This window comes from Drosophila gunungcola, assembly GCF_025200985.1.
Source record: "Drosophila gunungcola strain Sukarami chromosome 2L unlocalized genomic scaffold, Dgunungcola_SK_2 000007F, whole genome shotgun sequence".
NCBI classification, from domain to species: Eukaryota; Metazoa; Arthropoda; class Insecta; order Diptera; family Drosophilidae; genus Drosophila; species Drosophila gunungcola.
Window position 1 is genome coordinate 2,105,541 of NW_026453162.1, and position 17,349 is coordinate 2,122,889.

The 17,349-nt window shown below is 43.8% G+C and overlaps 1 protein-coding gene across 1 annotated transcript; it reads right to left on the reverse strand.

Annotated features, from left to right (window-relative positions):
• Positions 1 to 1,928: 1,928 nt before the first annotated feature.
• On the reverse strand, positions 1,929 to 5,575 carry LOC128253196 (uncharacterized). The gene is made up of 2 exons (XM_052981420.1): positions 3,871 to 5,575; positions 1,929 to 3,808 (listed from the first exon to the last, which is right to left on the reverse strand). Exons 1-2 carry the CDS (start codon positions 5,557 to 5,559, stop codon positions 2,024 to 2,026), a joined length of 3,474 nt encoding a protein of 1,157 aa, XP_052837380.1. The 5' UTR covers positions 5,560 to 5,575; the 3' UTR covers positions 1,929 to 2,023.
• Between the last annotated feature and the right edge of the window lie 11,774 nt (positions 5,576 to 17,349).

Consider the following 17,349-nt stretch of genomic DNA (forward strand, 5'->3'; position numbering starts at 1 on the left):
AATGCACCGGACAATTACAAATAAGTTTGGACAACGGCGACGGCGACCAAGAGCAGCAACCAATAATATCGAAGAACGTCAGCAGAAACAGCACCAGCGGCAGAGACGGTGGCAGCGATGGAGAGACGCGTAGCTAAAATCAATAATTGTTTTGCTTAACTCAACCAAGAGAAGTTTGATTTAATTTCTTATAACAAAATCCTAATCAATCTTTTAACTTATGATATAGTCGTCCGATTTTGTCCAAATTTAAAACATAAATACAAAATAAATAATTAATACTAAATATCGAATTTAAAAACAGTAAAGCTATAATTTTGTTCATGTATTTTTCCGTTTGATCCTATGGGATCTATATGCCTTAGTCGTTCGACCCGACTCGATTCCGACTTATGTACTACCTGCAACAGGAAGACAACTTTGGGAAAGTTTCATGCAAATAGCTCTAAAACTGAGAGACTTGTTCGCGTAGAAACGGACGGACGGACGGACATGGCTAGATCAACTCACATCACTAGGATGCTAATCAAGAATATATACACTTTTAAGGGTCGGACTCAAATTATAATACCCTCTGCAGGGGTATAAAAATACTAGAGACACATATTTATTTAAATATTAATTACTAATAATTTGTTACTATTATTATTACCAAAATAATAATCATGATTGTTAAAAAATATTATAAATTTTGTTGAGGAAAATATTAATATTAATTGTTAGGTAAAACACAACTTTTGTATTAATTTTTATTTATATTTTGCTAACTTTTGGCTGGAATTTTCCTTTTATTCCGGATGGTTTCTTTAGAATCGCGGAATTTCAATTTTTTATAAATTATTTTTTTTTTTTTGGTTATTGAATTTTTAATTTTATTTGTATATCCTGTTTGTATTTGACTTCTTTTTGCAGAGGTTTTTTGATTTAATTAATTTGGACTAAGATTGTTGATATGGCTACTACAACTGGCGATCCGGAATTCATCGTGCTTAGATCATTTGAAAATCTAATCTAAGATCTGCTCCTTTTTTTGTTGGTTTGCGGAACTTTAAGGAAGTGTATACCACTGATGGGTAATTAAAGTTTATGTTTAAATCTCCGATTTTTTCTTCTCACTATATCGGAAAATCAAATTAATTTTTTTAATTTGTTTTTTAGTTCTTCGACATATAGTAATGGTCAATTATTTCAGAATTACGGTTTAAATTGCATCAAAATTGGTCGACTACATCATATAGCTCCAATAGAAACAATAACAAATTATAAACAATTTTTTTTTAATGTAACTTTCTATTTTGTAACTTTTTCTTAAATTCTTTTTGACTTATTAATAATTTGACAGTTCAGAATTGCGCTTTTAATTAATTTAATTAAGCTGCAAATCATTATAGCTTCAATGTTCTCAAACATATACGCAAGTAAATCATAATTATATTGTTTTCAAGAATATTTCGTTTTTGCAATAGCTGCAAGGGTATATGAACTTCGGTTTGCCGAAGTTTGATTCCTTTCTTGTTTCATTTTTATTCACTAGTCGTCTCCATGTGAGTACGCCACTTAAAAATTACCCCTTAGAAAATATACAATTACAAATTTTTTAATTTTAAAGTCTCTTTTTTTTAATTGAAGTTTAAATTCGACGAGTTATATTATGTTGTAATGAACTTTAAATAAATAAAATTATTGGCGGCGGCGGCATCATCGGAGACGGTACAGGGTGGCAGAAATGATGATGGAAGTGGTAAGCTCACAAGGTTTTAAGCAGAAAATTGTTTTGATTTTCTTGCCCAACTATACCAACAATGAACTTGTGGGTATTAACTTATATCACTAGACTGCCTTCCGAAATTACAGATTTCGACAGTTGAACATCGACAAACACCCCAGAAGATGATTCGATAAATTAATCCTTGGTTTTACTTTTTTGTCTTTGTCTTTGAAGTTTATTGTTAGAAATATTTTTAACATTTTATGTTAATGTCTAGGAACTAATGTCTAAAAAATATTGCTTTCGGATCACCACTTAGACTTCTATGGCCCGTCGATCCATTAGTGTGTCAAGAATCTTGTCCATATGCTCGGAACAATTAGCCAGGCACACATCCGCATATTCGCTGAGAAAATATATGAAGCTCTCGAGCTGCTCCATCGAGCAGCTCCGGAATCCATCGTCGCGTCCGATGTTATCTATGGCTCGGATGATGGAGCGTAGCCTTTGAATATACTGCGGTGTATTGCGACAGTGTTCCAACGAGGTGTCCGTGAAATTAGAGGGCCTAGCGTAGCTGCGGATGCGCTGCTCCACACTGCGAAGCTTGATTTGCTGCTGCGTTAAGGTCTGCATCATTAGCGGCACAGACATGACTGGCGTAGCGTCAACAGGAGCAGCCTTAGCGAAGAGGTCGTCTAGGGGAACCGCCTCGTAGTCCAAGGTGAAAATGTCGGGAGAAAACGACAGCCTTCCGCTATTGTTGCTGAAGCTATCGGTCTCGAACTCTGACTGATCCAAGTCGCTCGTTTTGACTGCCTGGTTGACGTTGTTGATATTGTTAGGCCAGGAGAACTTATTGCGGCCCTCCAGCCCATTGCTGGCGCCAGTCTGCAGACCGACAAGCATGCTGTAGCAGCTCTCGATCGAATATTTCTGGGTAGTGGGCCAGAACTCAGGCACGCTGCTAAATTCAATATGGTCTACGCCAAAGCGCAGTTGCGACTGTTCTTCGTTGAGGAATGCGAATAAACGCTCAATTTTCTCACCGGACATCAGTTTTCCGCTAAAGGGCACAGCGAGGTCTCCGCTGGCGAACCAGTAGTGGGAACAGCCCTTTACGCTGGGAGGACGTTCGGGCAACGACTGTCGGGCGGTGTCTGTGTTTTCACAACTGCGTGTAAACTTGTGACCGTCGATTCCGAAGGCAAGATCACGAGTTTCCCAGCTCTTCTGCGTAAAGATTTCGTAAAGCAGACGAAGGCGCTCAGGGCTATTTGGAAAGATTTCCAATGAGACAGTAAAGTCCCCGGATGTAATCCAGAACAGCGAATGTAACTTGCTAGCTGGAATCTCATCCTGGGAGTTCATTTCGACTGTCGGCGCGTTGGCGAAGAACTCACGCTCACTACAGGAAGTAGAGGGCGAGCTGGAGGTGACATCAAGATCTAGAGGGTGATCCTCCCGAATCACCTGCATGGCCAGAGAACTGCGACGAGGCCTTTCCTGGGTGAGAATCGGGCTAAAAAGTTGTTGTTGCGCCGGGCTGCTAGCATGACGTCCTTTAATGGGCGTAGAAAACCCAGTGGGCTTCGAGTCCGAGACGCCTACCGAGGATCTGCGCAGCGGACTGTTGTCCATAGGATCATTCGAGCACGTCTCGAAGCCATGATCCACGAAACTGTCCCTAATAGTTTGTCCGAGGGACTGCCTTGGTGTTTGAGACGGTGATTGATCGCTGTCTGCATTTGGCGAGGGTGACGACAATACGGTTAAGGTGTACGCTGACTTGATCTTCCGGGGCGAGTTTACATGGCGCATCAGTGACTTGTCCAACTCAATAAAACTTTGTTCGGGCAGTGGGAAGCTGCAGTTCGCACTCGTTGTTTTCTTGGCCTGTGCTAAAAGGGACGGCTTGTAATCCGAATCTGAGTCCGTTGAGTTGATCGCGGTAGCCTCCACAATAGAGTTCTCCTTCTTCCAAGTGAGAGTTCGGCGCATCTTCTTCTTACGCGGCGGCCGTTGGGGCTTAACAAAGTCAAAGTCATTTCGCTGCAAGTCTTCTTTAGGCATCTCGGGTTGTGATTCGTCACTTGTAATCTGTGGGCGGAAAGGGAGGTTGTATGGAGATCTGTCGTCGACCTAATTGAATGGGCACTTACCTTGGGTAGAGTAGACAATCCGGATTCACTCTCTTCAGCTTCGGATTGCTTGCAGCTGGATGCACTAGAATGGGTTTGAATCAGATTAAGCCGTGGTGCAGGCACTGGAGGGGCCTGACGCTTAATACGACGGGGAGTGACTTGCACGATCTGACCCTGAGTTATATCATCCTTGTTTTTCTCGATGTGGTTTTCTTTCACTTTGCTCTCCAGCTCTAGTTTGGCTATGGCCTCCTCCAAGAGTTGCTCGACTGCGGACTTTTGGCTCACATCTTCCAATGTATTGGAGGTTGGCTGATCTAGGTACGCACCATCCTCGGCGGCAATCTCTATGGTCTGCTGACTGTTGGAAGCACTAGTTATGTCGAACTGCACACCGTTTTCTGTGCTTAGCCAACTGTAAAAAAGACTCTCAAGCTGCTCGTTCTGAAAGAACACATGGTTATCACTACCGCTGCGCTCTTGCCGAGTGCGTCGGATTTTCTTGGGCGGCGCATAGGCCTCCGTCGGCAGTACGGTTCGTATCGCGGCGAGGTTTCGTTTTTGGGATCGCTCTGGGTTGTGGCTATCGTCCTGACATTCCAGGCAACGACGAGCTAGTGCCTGTGGAGCCCTACGCTCCAAGCTGGGCTTGAGGATCACAGTGAGTGTGCTCACATGTAGCTGAGATGTGCTTGTCTCGCCCTTGCCTTCAGTGGACTTGGGAGAAGAAACTCCAGTTGGCCGAGGTGGCGATCCTGTGTCCAAGACACACTTCGCTTCCAACTCCTGAGCCAGATGCTTAACGCTGACCTGCTTTTCCGCTACTACCTCGCCGCGGGCCACCTGCTTATTCACCTTCGCCTTGAGATCCGCAGCGTGTGCGGTGAACTTAGGATGTTTGGCTGCCATGTCACCTATAAACTTGTTAAACAAAAGCGCCTTGTCTTTGACACTCAGTTCACGGAATACTTCCTCGGCCACCAAGCAAGGTCCATGCTCCGACTTCACATATAAGTGGGGTTTGGACTCTGGCGAGAGCTCGTTTTGCAACTGAACGTAGGGTGGCTGTTCTGCGCGGCGTATCACTTGGCTGATCTTTGAGTTGAACAGCTGAGCCATCTCCTTCACTTTTACTGGAAGCGAAGCGGACGACTTTTTAGGTATCCGAGTTGCTGGACGTGGGGTCTTTATCTCCGGCTGCTGTTCGTACATCTGTTTAAGCTCACTTATCTTTAGGTTGCCACTACCCAACTCAGGCTTAGTCGAAGTGACTGTCTCCGGCTGTATCCGAAGCTTGGCAATGGCGCTGGCCACTTTTCCTTTTGCACACGCCTTGGAGGCCCCAAGTACTTTGGTGGGCGTTACGGGTACCTCTTCGTCAAAGTATTTCATCAGATTTTCGATACTGGACAAATCCAGGTCGGTAACCTGAACTCGTCGCGATGTCATATATGAGTTTTGATGCTCCAGGGCTGACAGGAAGCGATCGTCGTTTAGGGAGGAGATTTCGAAAAGCTCCTCCCTCGTCATAGTAGCCCGGAGCAAGCCACATGCGGTGGGGTCGCCTCCGTGCCGGCTGGACCGACAGCGCTCCTCGATCTCAGCGTTCAGCTGCAGTAGTTCACTAAGATCTTCACTGTTCATAGCTGCCGTATTCACTACCATCTCGTTGTGCTTGTTGTTTGGTGTAGAACCGCTTAGGAACATCTTTAGATTCGTGCTTTCTCAGGTTGTTGACGTTAGACGTTGCAGTTTGTAACTGTGGGCTTGGGTGCGCTTGTAAGTCCTCTTATAGCGGGCTCAGGTAAAATATATGCCCGTATACCGGTAACCCCTGGTTTTTCGTAATCCACCGATCACAATCAGGTAAGCTCAACAGCTGTCAACTCTAATCGTTATTTAATTGTTTTCGCGAACCTTCCCCTAAAAACCTTTTGATATGACCTGGAAAAATGGCAAACAGGTAGGCAAGTTTATGGCTTTGCAACAGATGGGGACGTACATTTGGACTTGGAAAATTTAAAGTCACATAAAAAGGGACAGCAAATGTGTTTAACACGTGACAGCTGGCGGGCAGACTTTTGAATTGCTATTCATAAAGCAAAATAAGGCCAACTCCTAGAACAAACATATAGAAAGCCAAAAATTTTCGATATATGTGAAAATATAAACATGACCCAAGCAAGTTGCAGCCACAATTAGACTCTTCAACTTAAAATTGTTAAAATTGAAGGGAGTACATAATTTAGGAATCCGTGATTGCTCTCACTTTGTGAAAGTCACTGATATGCTGAAAGGCATATTAAATGCCTTGATTTTAAAATGCCTTTAACCAAATAAAAAAAATAAATTTTACAAAATTCACCACAAAAAAATCAATTTGGTAAAGTTTAAGGCCACTTTTCCTTGATATTTGATTCCCAATTTAAAGCATTTTGCAGGCATGGTCTAACTTTTCTACATACACCCAGAAAAAAGAAGAACGAATCATTTCATTGCAAACGTGCTGCTTTTATTTAAATTTTTATCTATTTGAACTCAAAAGTATAGCTTTTAAAAGCTATTTGATTGCACACAAGTTGCTTCGAATTCTTATACGGGCTAAGTACATAGTAAGTTGTGATGCGAGTGTGGCGCAACCATTTAATGCGTCTACGAATCCAAAGGCCTCGGTTCGAAACCCGGTTGGATCGACATGCAGTAAACAAAACAAGTTTGCTTTTCTGTTTGCCTTACATATCAGTTTATCTTATGTTTCATTCTCATTTCATATGAAATCAAAGAGAAAAGAAAAAAAAGAGAAAGAGACAAAAACACATTTTTTAAAAAACTTAAGTTAGAAACTTTTATAGTTGCATTAAGAATTTTTCGTACTCAAACCAATATCTTTCGCCCTTTCTTCAAGCACTTATGAGTACTTGGACTGATGACGTTCATTCTCAAATGTAGAACTTCGGGATTGAATAATTCTTACTTGAATATTGCCTTTCGTACTTGAAACAAACATATTTGAACTTACCCTACTTTTGACACCGTTCGTTCTTGATTTGAAACCGAAGTTCTGGATTTTTTCTATGAGTGTACTTAATTTTTACGCAAGAACTCAGTTGTAGTCTTTGCAGTGGTCCAGAAATGTTCAAAAGAATAGACAAATAAATACAAACAATTAAAACTGTTTTTTTTTTTAAATACACTTCGAGACATATCCATGGTTTAATATTTCAGAATTACGGCTTTAATTTTATAAAAAATCGGATGAAAATAACATATTGCTCCAATAGGAACGATTGAAAAATGTACGAACAAATTATTATTTGGCTGATTTTCAATTTCTTTGAAAACACTTCGATATTTAATTAATTTTATTAAAATCGTACAATGATGTCATATAGCTGCCATAATAAGGCAGGTGAAAATTTGCATTACTTCGTTGCTTTTAAACATATACGCATATAAATCAAAATTAAGTCGTTTTAAAGAACTTTTTTTGAGAGCTACCGGGGTGTTCGGTAAGTAGAATAAATGGGTATAACCTTGTGCGTCCGTCCGTCCGATCGTCCGTCCATATGTCCGATTCTACATGCAAATTTTGCAAAGGTGGATTTTTCTATAGCATGTAGTAAATATGTAAGTCGGAGCAAGCTGAATCAAACGACTATATGATAAGCTTCCATGGGGACAATCATAGGCAAATTTTTAAAAATTCAAACTTTGGTGTTTTTAAATTTTTTTAAAATAATTTTCGAGGTATTTTAATGGTTAAATATTTTTAAATAACGTTTTTAGTTTTGTTAAAATCGGACTATAACTCCAATTGGAACAACCGAAAAATTAAAAAACTTAAATTGTCGAAAAATAGTAACGGACCAATATACCAGAATGAATTTCATAATTTCATTTGACTAAAATCGGATTCCATTTCATATAGCTCCTATATGAATATTCAGAATAGTAAATCCAGGGGAAACGCTAAAGTCGACTTGTATATACCCGTTACTCAGCTAACAATTTTAAAAATAAATTATATCCCACAAATCAATCGGGTTATTGAATTGACAACACTAAAAGCAACGCAGCACCCCACCCCCTCTGCAACGGGGGCCAAATAAGGTCTTTGTGATATTCGGATCATTGAATTCCTTTGACAAACTTTTATCAATCCAAGCACTCCCCTGGCGTGGTTCACCATGAAATGTGCTTAGAAAATTTAAGTTTTGGGTCCATAAGGACGCCAAGGTCATCAATTTGTGTAATTCTAGTCAACTCACAACCAAATTTTACTTGGGATACTGTGGATTGTCCTGATAGAATGTATAAGATCAATAGCCTTTCACAACACCGTGTTAGAAAGGCATCAAGATCCGTTTGTAAGTCTGAATTGCGGAAAATATCGCAATATTGCAGGCATAACATAACGTCATATGCGTACATAAGGGCACGCGACTTTGTCAAGACTAAAGGGAGATCGTTAATATATGATGTAAAATGAAGTTGGCCAATGTGGGACGCCTGAAGTAACTTGAATCAGCTTAGAGACAGAGCTTTTGAAAATAACTCGCTGTGTCCTTCCGCTCAGATAACTCGAAATCCATGTAAGAAGATCGTTTGAAAACCCTAATTAGTCTAATTTCCGTCCAAGAAGCGAATGATCTATGGAATCAAATGCCTTGCTAAAATACGTGTACACTTCGTTAGTCTGAAGGTTTTTTCTAATGAACTCCAAAAGGTTTGTCGTAGTAGACCTGCGGGTTATAAATCCATGCTGACATGGATATATAATTGATTTACAAAGATGTTGCAAATGGGGAGTAATAACGTTTTCGAAAAGCTTGGGGATAGCGGACAACTTGGAGATACCTCTATAATTGCTAGTATACGATTTATTTCCCTTTTTATGAAGGAGAATAACAAGTGATTCCTTCCAAATAGATGTGGAGTCAGTAGTTTCTAAGAATAGGGTAATCAATTTGAGAAGTGTAGCATCTAAGCACACAGCCAGAAACACCGTTAGGACCCGGTGAGTAGACTGGCTTTTCCCGTTACAGATCTAAAAAAAGGGAGCTTTCACTCAGGCTCGGACAAAAGATTAAGTTTGACTTCGACATTCCTTCTGAATAGGACTGACTAGGACAGGAAGTAGCTGAATATGTTGTTTGGAAAAATTGCGCAAAAACATTGGCAATTGCCTGATCAGTGTTTGCGATAGCTGCGATGCTGGGTAAAAGGCGAATTTACGCTTAGTGTTTTGGATCTATTGAAAACTGGATCCTACAACGAGTAATATAAGCCCTATAATACTGAGTTTTAAACTCGGTTAAATTAGACCAAGCACTTATGTATCTAGAAAAGGCAGCTTGTGATCCACATATTTTATATTTATTATAAAGTCTGGACTTAAAATTTTTTTGGCGAGATAACTACTTTTTAAACCATTGAGGTTTATTGGAGTGCGACGGATAATGTAACAGAACTCACATATAAAATAAGGATTTTAATGCACCATAAAAAATAATAGCTGCCTCAGTTATCTCAGTGCATAAATAAAGTTCGGACCATTAAAAGCCAGATATTTAAGCATTCAAAGCTAGTTTGTCGTTTATCAGACTTTTAAGATTTTTCTTTAAGCTCTGAAGGTGATAAGGATCCTCATGTTGCGTAGGTAATGACAATCTTAATAAACAGACGCTTTCTGGATTTGACACAAAACCAGTAAAATGAGCAGTATAAAATCACTGTCATCGCATACTAGTAGACTTTGACAAATTTCCCCGTGTAAAACAAATTATTGTGTATTACTTTTACTGCTCGTTTGGGCAATGGTAAATGTATTAATAATAAATGACTTTAAAAGGGCGAGTAGAATTAAATTGCAACTGTTTACTTTAAGGTTCGGTGTTGTCATACCTTATTTATAGCGAGCTAAGTTGACTGCGTCTCACCATTTCACGCATTTGTTTAGAATTCATAATCAACTACCGTGTGTATGCACTGTTACGCCATAAATCAAGTGCGCACAAATTGGATTCACCATCTTAATATTTTCTGATTTTTATTACATTGTCCCACCCGGTATTAATTGAAATAATAGAAACAAGGAAACTTACTAAAACTAGTATTAATTTTAAGCCAAGACACGTACCCTAGATAAATCCCCCCTAACGTGTTATCGCACTCGTGAGCCCGCGATCGATAGCACAATTGATAGCGGGGAACTGGTGCGATCTCTGATTTCTGACTCGTGTCTCTTTCGCTTTGACTTTTCGCCGAGGGTGGACGTGTGCTCGAGCATCTCTCCGGCACACCAATACCGACACACACGTGACATATGCGCCGATCCGCCGTGGACTCAAATCAGCCTTGCATAGCCCCTTTTCTTATTTTAGTGTTTTTCGGTTAGTGTCGATCCGCGCAACACCGGCAAGCGCGCCAAAATACACGTAAACAAGGGTACCTATTGTGAGGGTAGCAGCCAAGGCCCTGTTCTTGTTCATTGACAATAAAGACCTAAATATCAAAACGCCGTGTGTTATTTCAACGCTTACATCCCCTCCTCACCCTCTTCAACGACCCTCCCAGATCCACTTTTGCCACCAGGGGGCGTTCTCAGCGGGACTTATCCAAGCTCCTCACCAAGCAGTGCGATCGCCCTCTGAATACCTCGTTCTGCCACCAGATGGCGCCGGAAACAGGATCCTCCCGGGTTTCACGCCAAGCAGTGTAATCGTCCACCACGGGCCGCCAGGCGGCACCCTAAAGTACATTTTGGGACGCCAATCTCGCGGTACGATCGGATCCACTTACGGCTCCCACGGAAGGAAGCTAGACGACTGAAAACTGTGCGGAAACCTTTACGATCGGTAGCCACCATCGAATAGCATCTGTCTCTAGGCGTCCTACAACCACCAGGAAAATTTCCACCTGTATGGGGAGTGCGTAGCGCTAGGACGAGTGACAAAACCCAAAGATTCCGCGAAAACAATCGAAAACTAGAACAAAAGTGCCCCGACCGCGGAAAATAACTTCAACGAACTAATGCAGGCGCCCGGAATAAAGCCCACGAGCTTACTCGCGAACCGTACAGTCCACGTGAAAATACAAACATATAGTCCAAGAGGTCCGGTAAAGGCTCCAGCCAACGAAGACATTATTCCAAGAAGATAACACATCAAAGAAACGCTGCAAACATGGATCCCGAACAGAAAATTTCCGGTGAGTCCATTTAACGCTTACTTAAAAAACCTGGGGTCCCCTCGCGGTAGACGAATCCCGAACAGAAAATTTCCGGTGAGTCCATTTAACGCTTACTTAAAAAACCTGGGGTCCCCTCGCGGTAGACGAAGGCCGAATTACTAGCTTTTGCTGACGAACTCGGGTTCTCTGCCGTCGACGACTTGCGGCGAAACTTTGTCATCCTAGTTGGGGACTTTGAACAAACCTAAGAGGTGTGGGCTCGACTCGCTGACCTAGAAAAGCAATTTACCTCACATGCCCCGAGCCCGGTACCTTTGGGGGAAGACAAACTTGGCCTTAGCGGCCCCGCCGCGAACATAATCACCAGATCAAGCCCAGGTGTCTTCTCTGTGGGCCGGTCTCGAACCACCTTTAGCTTCGATATTACTGGCCCCTGGCCGTTGATTACTAATCGAGAAACTTTTAGGGAGCTGTGCCACGATCGCAACCGCTGCGAGGTTGTTTGCGTCCCCGAACGAATTCGTAAATGGGGTCTCCAATTCGATGGGTATTTAGACGCCTTAGTCTTCGTCGCGTAGGTCGAAAGCCGGGCCTTATCCTACGGGATCGACCTAGGACTCCTTCCTCGAGCCATGGCAGAGCTGCATACGAGCAGAGCGGACAAGTGGTTCCAAACAAGCCGCCTCCAAGGGGCTGACTAGATCACATTTTGGCGCGAATTCCTCGAGTTTTTCCTTCCAACCCGATACCTCCACCGCTTGGACGACCAGATTCGGAGTCGTGAGCAACTGGAAGGGGAAACGTTTAAAGATTTATGCTGGACCTTCGAGTTCTCATTCGCCATGCGGGCTACAACGAAACCCATGGGCTGGATATGTTGTACTAAAATGTCGCGCCAGAATACCAGATGTATACCTGACGTAGCGAGTTCCGGACCATTGGGGAACTACTCAATTGGCCACCGAGTTCGAGGCCGTCCAGAAGCGGAGCCTCGGGAGAAACAGCTATAACCAAGCCTCTAAAAATACGACAGCTTACCGCCCACCTTCACAGCGTCGGACTCAACCTGCGTTCGCTGAGAGAATTCCGCAAGAAAACACACCACGTGCATCGCCAGAAGCCAGAGGTGTCCCGCCAGCTAGGGTTAACCGGGTGACAGCATCCGACCGTCGAATAGACGTGCGGGAAGGTTGCAGGAATGGCGAAGCACCGGGACATTTCAGCCGCAATTGCCGGAATCCGAGACAGTACTTCAGGAGTACAAGGAACGTGACTGCGAGACTAATCCGCAGGTCCAAGCGTTCCTTGGCGAACAGCTAGCACAGCTATGGCGGGAGTAGCAAACATAGCGGAGCACCGGACGACCGGCCGATTAAACAACGCTATTTCCAAAAGAACCCTGCCATGCAGCGGATTATAGACGAACAAGTATACGCGTTGCTCGAGCAGGGATGTATCGGCGATTCATGCCTTTCATGCCAAACCTCGACCCATACGCGTTCGCCTACCTCGATGACATTATTGTCATCGGAGCCAGCCTAGGAGAACACATAAACAATCTGCGTAAAGTCTTTGAAAGATTGAGGAGAGCCGACCTGCTCAAGAGGAAACTGGCCTACCTCGGTCATGTGATCAGTGACCAGGGCATTCACACCGACCCGGACATGGTAGCCGCCGTACGAAACCTGAGCCCTCCCACGAGCTTACGGGAGCTGTGGAGATGCCTCGGGATGTCCTCATAAGACCGGTGATTTGTTCCCAACTTCGCCTCAGTGGTCCAGCCCATAACGAACCTACTGAGGAAAAACCAACGGTGGAAGTGGGAGCCGGAGCAACAGAGTGCCTTCGATCTCCTGAAAAATTCACTGACAGACGCACCCGTGCCGGCGTGCACAGACTTCTCCGTCAAGATGACACTCCAGACTGACGCCAGCAACTACGGACTCGGGGGAGTACTAACCCAGGAGATCGACGGCCAGGAACGAGTCATTGCCTACGTCAGCCGCAAGCTCGATGCCGCGGAGTTGAATTACTCGCCCACATTTTTCTGGGGAATACGGAAATTACGATACTAGCTCGAAGGCTATTGGTTCAACGTAATCACCGACAACCTGGCCCTGAAATGGCTTGTCCAAATAGAAAACCCAACCGGAAGGATTGCCAGATGGGCCTTCGAGCTCCAGCAATATCAGTACGACGTACATTACCGCCGCAGGACAACCGACAACCTCTGGGGCACTTACAGAGACTTGCGCAAGGCGAGCACCAGTGCAAGTGGCTGCAACGAAAGATGAAGGATGTCCGGAACGACCCACAGAAGTTTCCCGACTTCATCATTGAAAACGGACAACTATATCGCCACCTCGGCTACCGTCCAGATGACCGTGGAAGCTGTGCGTAGCAGCGGATGTTTCGCGATTTGCGACGACACGTACGTCAATGTATCTCGTGCCAGAAATACAAGTCAGAGCAGCGACAACAATCCGTCAAACCGCTGCCCCGCTCAAAAGAGGGAAATACCACGCTCCTCGTCTTTTTGGACACTTCACCAAGTGGGTCGAGTTGATACCCCTAAGAAAGGCACCCACGGCGTTTCTGATACGAGCCTTCCGCGAACGAATCATCAGCCCCTTCGGAGTCCCGAGGAAACTGGTGTGCAACAACGGCTCACAGTTCACAGGACTTCCTCAAGGAAACGGGAGTGGAACTCCAATTCACCGCCCATACTGCCCACGAGAGGATCCGTGATCCCCCGGAACAGCTACATCGCCCCAGAGCCCATCGGAGCAGACCGCTTGAAGGAGGTCTTTCAGATCGTGAACAGGGGAGGCATTATAACCTGCGTCGTCGAACCTGTAGCCCGAAATTGAATCACTCGTGCGGTAGCACCATCAGTCGCCTACCCGGTCAGCGGAAGAGGCGACTTGCAAATATTGGAGACTTAAAAGCGTTCCATTATTCTTCCACAAATAACACCATTAATGAACACAGGGAAACCGCCAAGGAGGACACCGGCGACCAACCCGGACAGTCCCAAAGAGGATCCTAAGTACCCCAACCTCCCGTTGTGTCCCTGCTAAATTTAAATTCATTATAAACCTTTAAGACCTTAAGAATGAATTTAGGAAATTCTTTCGCTGCTGCCCATTCATCCCTATTGTTAAGTATCAATAGAACTAAGCTGGTTTAGTTACTTCTTCCACAGATCGAACAGGCGGACATCGAGACGATAGTACTGTCGTCCGGAGACAGCGATGGGGAGTCTGAACCCAGTTCCCGGGGTAACCGCCAGTCGACGACCACACGAGACCCTCGTCTACGTCCGGGAACGGCGTCCGCTGAGAGATCCACTCGGTCATGCCCGACGGGTAGGCGCCAGCCAGGAGGCTCTGGATGAGCGACCTCACCCTCTCTCCCGCCGAGCAGCGTGGAATTGCACCAGACAGCGACTCAGAGGGCGAGCAGACGTCGACACCCGCTCGAGCCGGGGGAGTCTCTCTAGCGACGACGAGGAAGGACGCGGTGAACAGGCGCCCTATGTCGAGGACGCCATAGCAACCGGGAGTACGACGACGATCCCCAGGAAAGCGCGGCACACTATATGTACACGGGCGAGGACCGTTACGGGTACCACCGGGGGTCCGCGATATACCTCTTCATGACGAGCTGGGAAACGATGCAGGTAGAAGCACCTTCCAGCCGTCCCCCGTACGCCTGTGCATCATGGGACCGGGGCCGTCCACCATGCTTTCTCGCGGGCCGTCCACAGCGCTCTCTCGTGGGCCGTCCACGACGTTCTCTCTCAGACCCTCCACAACGCTCTCTCGCGGGCCGCCAACCCTCCACCCTCCTATATAATCGTATAGGTACCTTGGCCCCGATTAAGGTTTTAACCCGGCCAGAGAACTACGTGGCAGCACACACGTATTTCCCCTTTTATAAAGTGATTACATAAAATGTAAAAAAAGTGTAAAACAATTAGTGTATTAAAGAATCTGTCTGTATGAACGTCGAGATCTCGGAAACTATAAAAAGATAGAGATTTGTAACTTTACATGCAGATTGTAGCAATTTATACGCAGCGCAAGTCTCTGAGACATCTAAGACTTTCTTTATTAGGCTCTGTGTGAGTATATCGGTAGATATAATTTTCAAACTCGATTTTTTATTTTAGAAGTAATTGTTTTGTTAGGACTGTTAAAACAAAAGCTTTTTCTTGAGTGTAAATAAGAAGTGGCTGCACTCAATTTCCTCGTGCGAAGGTTCAAATTCAAGTAATGGTTTTTTCCTATTCTCTTTTACTCTCCTCTTCTGTTCGATCTGGTAACATCGTTTAACAGAGATTAAGAGCGCAGTCTATGTTAGTAAACAGTAAAAAGGTGAAATAATTAAATTTACCTTCCGTAAATCATTCGCTTCTTGGACGGAAGTTAGACTAATTAGGGGTATTGGACGATCTTCTTACATGGATTTCGAGTTATCTGAGCGGAAGAACACAACAAGTTATTTTCAAAAGCTCGTTCTGTAAGCTGATCTAAGTTACTTCAGGCGTACCACAGGGAAACCACATTGGCCCACTTCTTTTTACATTATTCATTAACGATCTCCCTTTAGTCTTGACAAAGTCGCTCGTCCTTTTCCACAGTTCAGATTTACAAACGGATCTTGACGCCTTTCAAACATGGTGTTGTAAAACCTATTGAACTTATACATTATATCCGGAAAATATGCCACGTATACTTTGGTTGTGAGTTGACTGGAATTACACAAATTGATGACCTTGGCGTCCTTATGGACCCAAAAAATTTTAATTTTCTAACCACATTTCATAATGGTCCAAGCCAGGGAAGTGCTTGGATTTATAAAAGGTGGTCCAACCCTGAAGTACTGCTCACCAGTTTGGAGTCTCCAATATGGTGTGCTTATAGACAGAATAGATTCTGCACAAAAAAACTTTTTAATATTTGCTCTAAGTGGCCCTAACTGGGATGCAAACCTTATCTTACCATCTTACTCTAGTAGACATCTCCTAACTATTTACCATTTTTATCTAACAATGCTTGGTATTACGTTTATTTGTAAACTTGTTCAGGGGGATGTGGACTACTGCCTACATTTCTTAGGGCTTATTCGTATCACTAGGAATATATTCCTTTTATTTTGAAATTTTGTAGATAAAACTATGATATGCATGAACCATTTAGAGTACTATATAATGACTATAATAAACTCTGTCATATCATTTATATACTGACTGTTTACCAATTTTAAAAGCGTTAATATAATGTTACTTAACACGTTATTAGTTTTATTATATTGTTTTTTAGTTTGGTATAGTTATATTATAGCAGAGGTACCAGACATGTAAATTAAGTTGGACTTAATTTTACACGTCTGGTTTTTTTGCTTATACCATTTTATGTATTCTGTATAGCATAATCAAGAGGAAAGGATCGGTCAGAGCAAATGGTGCCTCTAGAACGATCTTACTCTGTGACAGAGTGGATCGAAATCATCAAAAAACAACAAGTGAAGAGAGAGAAATAGACGCACTTTTGTGAAGCTTCGCTTTAAACACCGAAAAACACCTTAAACTCGGAGTAAAAGAAACAGTGCATAGCATAACACAAGAACACAAAGACAAAACACTCAACAGATCAAAACACTCAACCGAAAAACTCTCGTCACCAACACAAATATGTCTTCAACAGCAAAGCGACTTAGGAAGGAAACTTACTCCGATCTGAATGGAGCCCGTGACTCCGATGTTCAACTGCTTCACACGATCGACTTCAGATTTTTCGAGCTAAAGGAAAGTCTTGCAGGGGAGACCCGTAATGGTGAGGCACGTAAAACCGGCAGTCTGGAGGAAAAAGTTAATAGCAGCTGACTGCAACAAACTTTCTCTGAGAGTCACTCAATTGGAGAGCGAGGTGAGAGAGATAGGTATGTTGAGGCAGCGGGTCCAGGAGCTGGAGGCGAAACTGCATTGATCAGCGCGTTGACAAGTTGGACGTAAAGTGGGTGGTGCAACGCACAGGAGGAGTCTGAAGTCGCCTGTGACTTGCGTTGGCATGGGATCCCACAAGTGCTTCTCTCTCAAACTGACCCCGCCGCCTAAAGTACGTTCGATTTTTCGAATGCGACCGCGAAAATCTACCTTTACAGTAATGGATCCAATTATATTTATTAAAATGGAACACGTGCAGGAGAGGGAGGGGAGGCGATTTGCGTGCAAGGCCTGGGCGAACTGGCTCAAATGAAGATATTCACCCCCGATGAACTAGCTGCTCTTGAAGCTGCTAG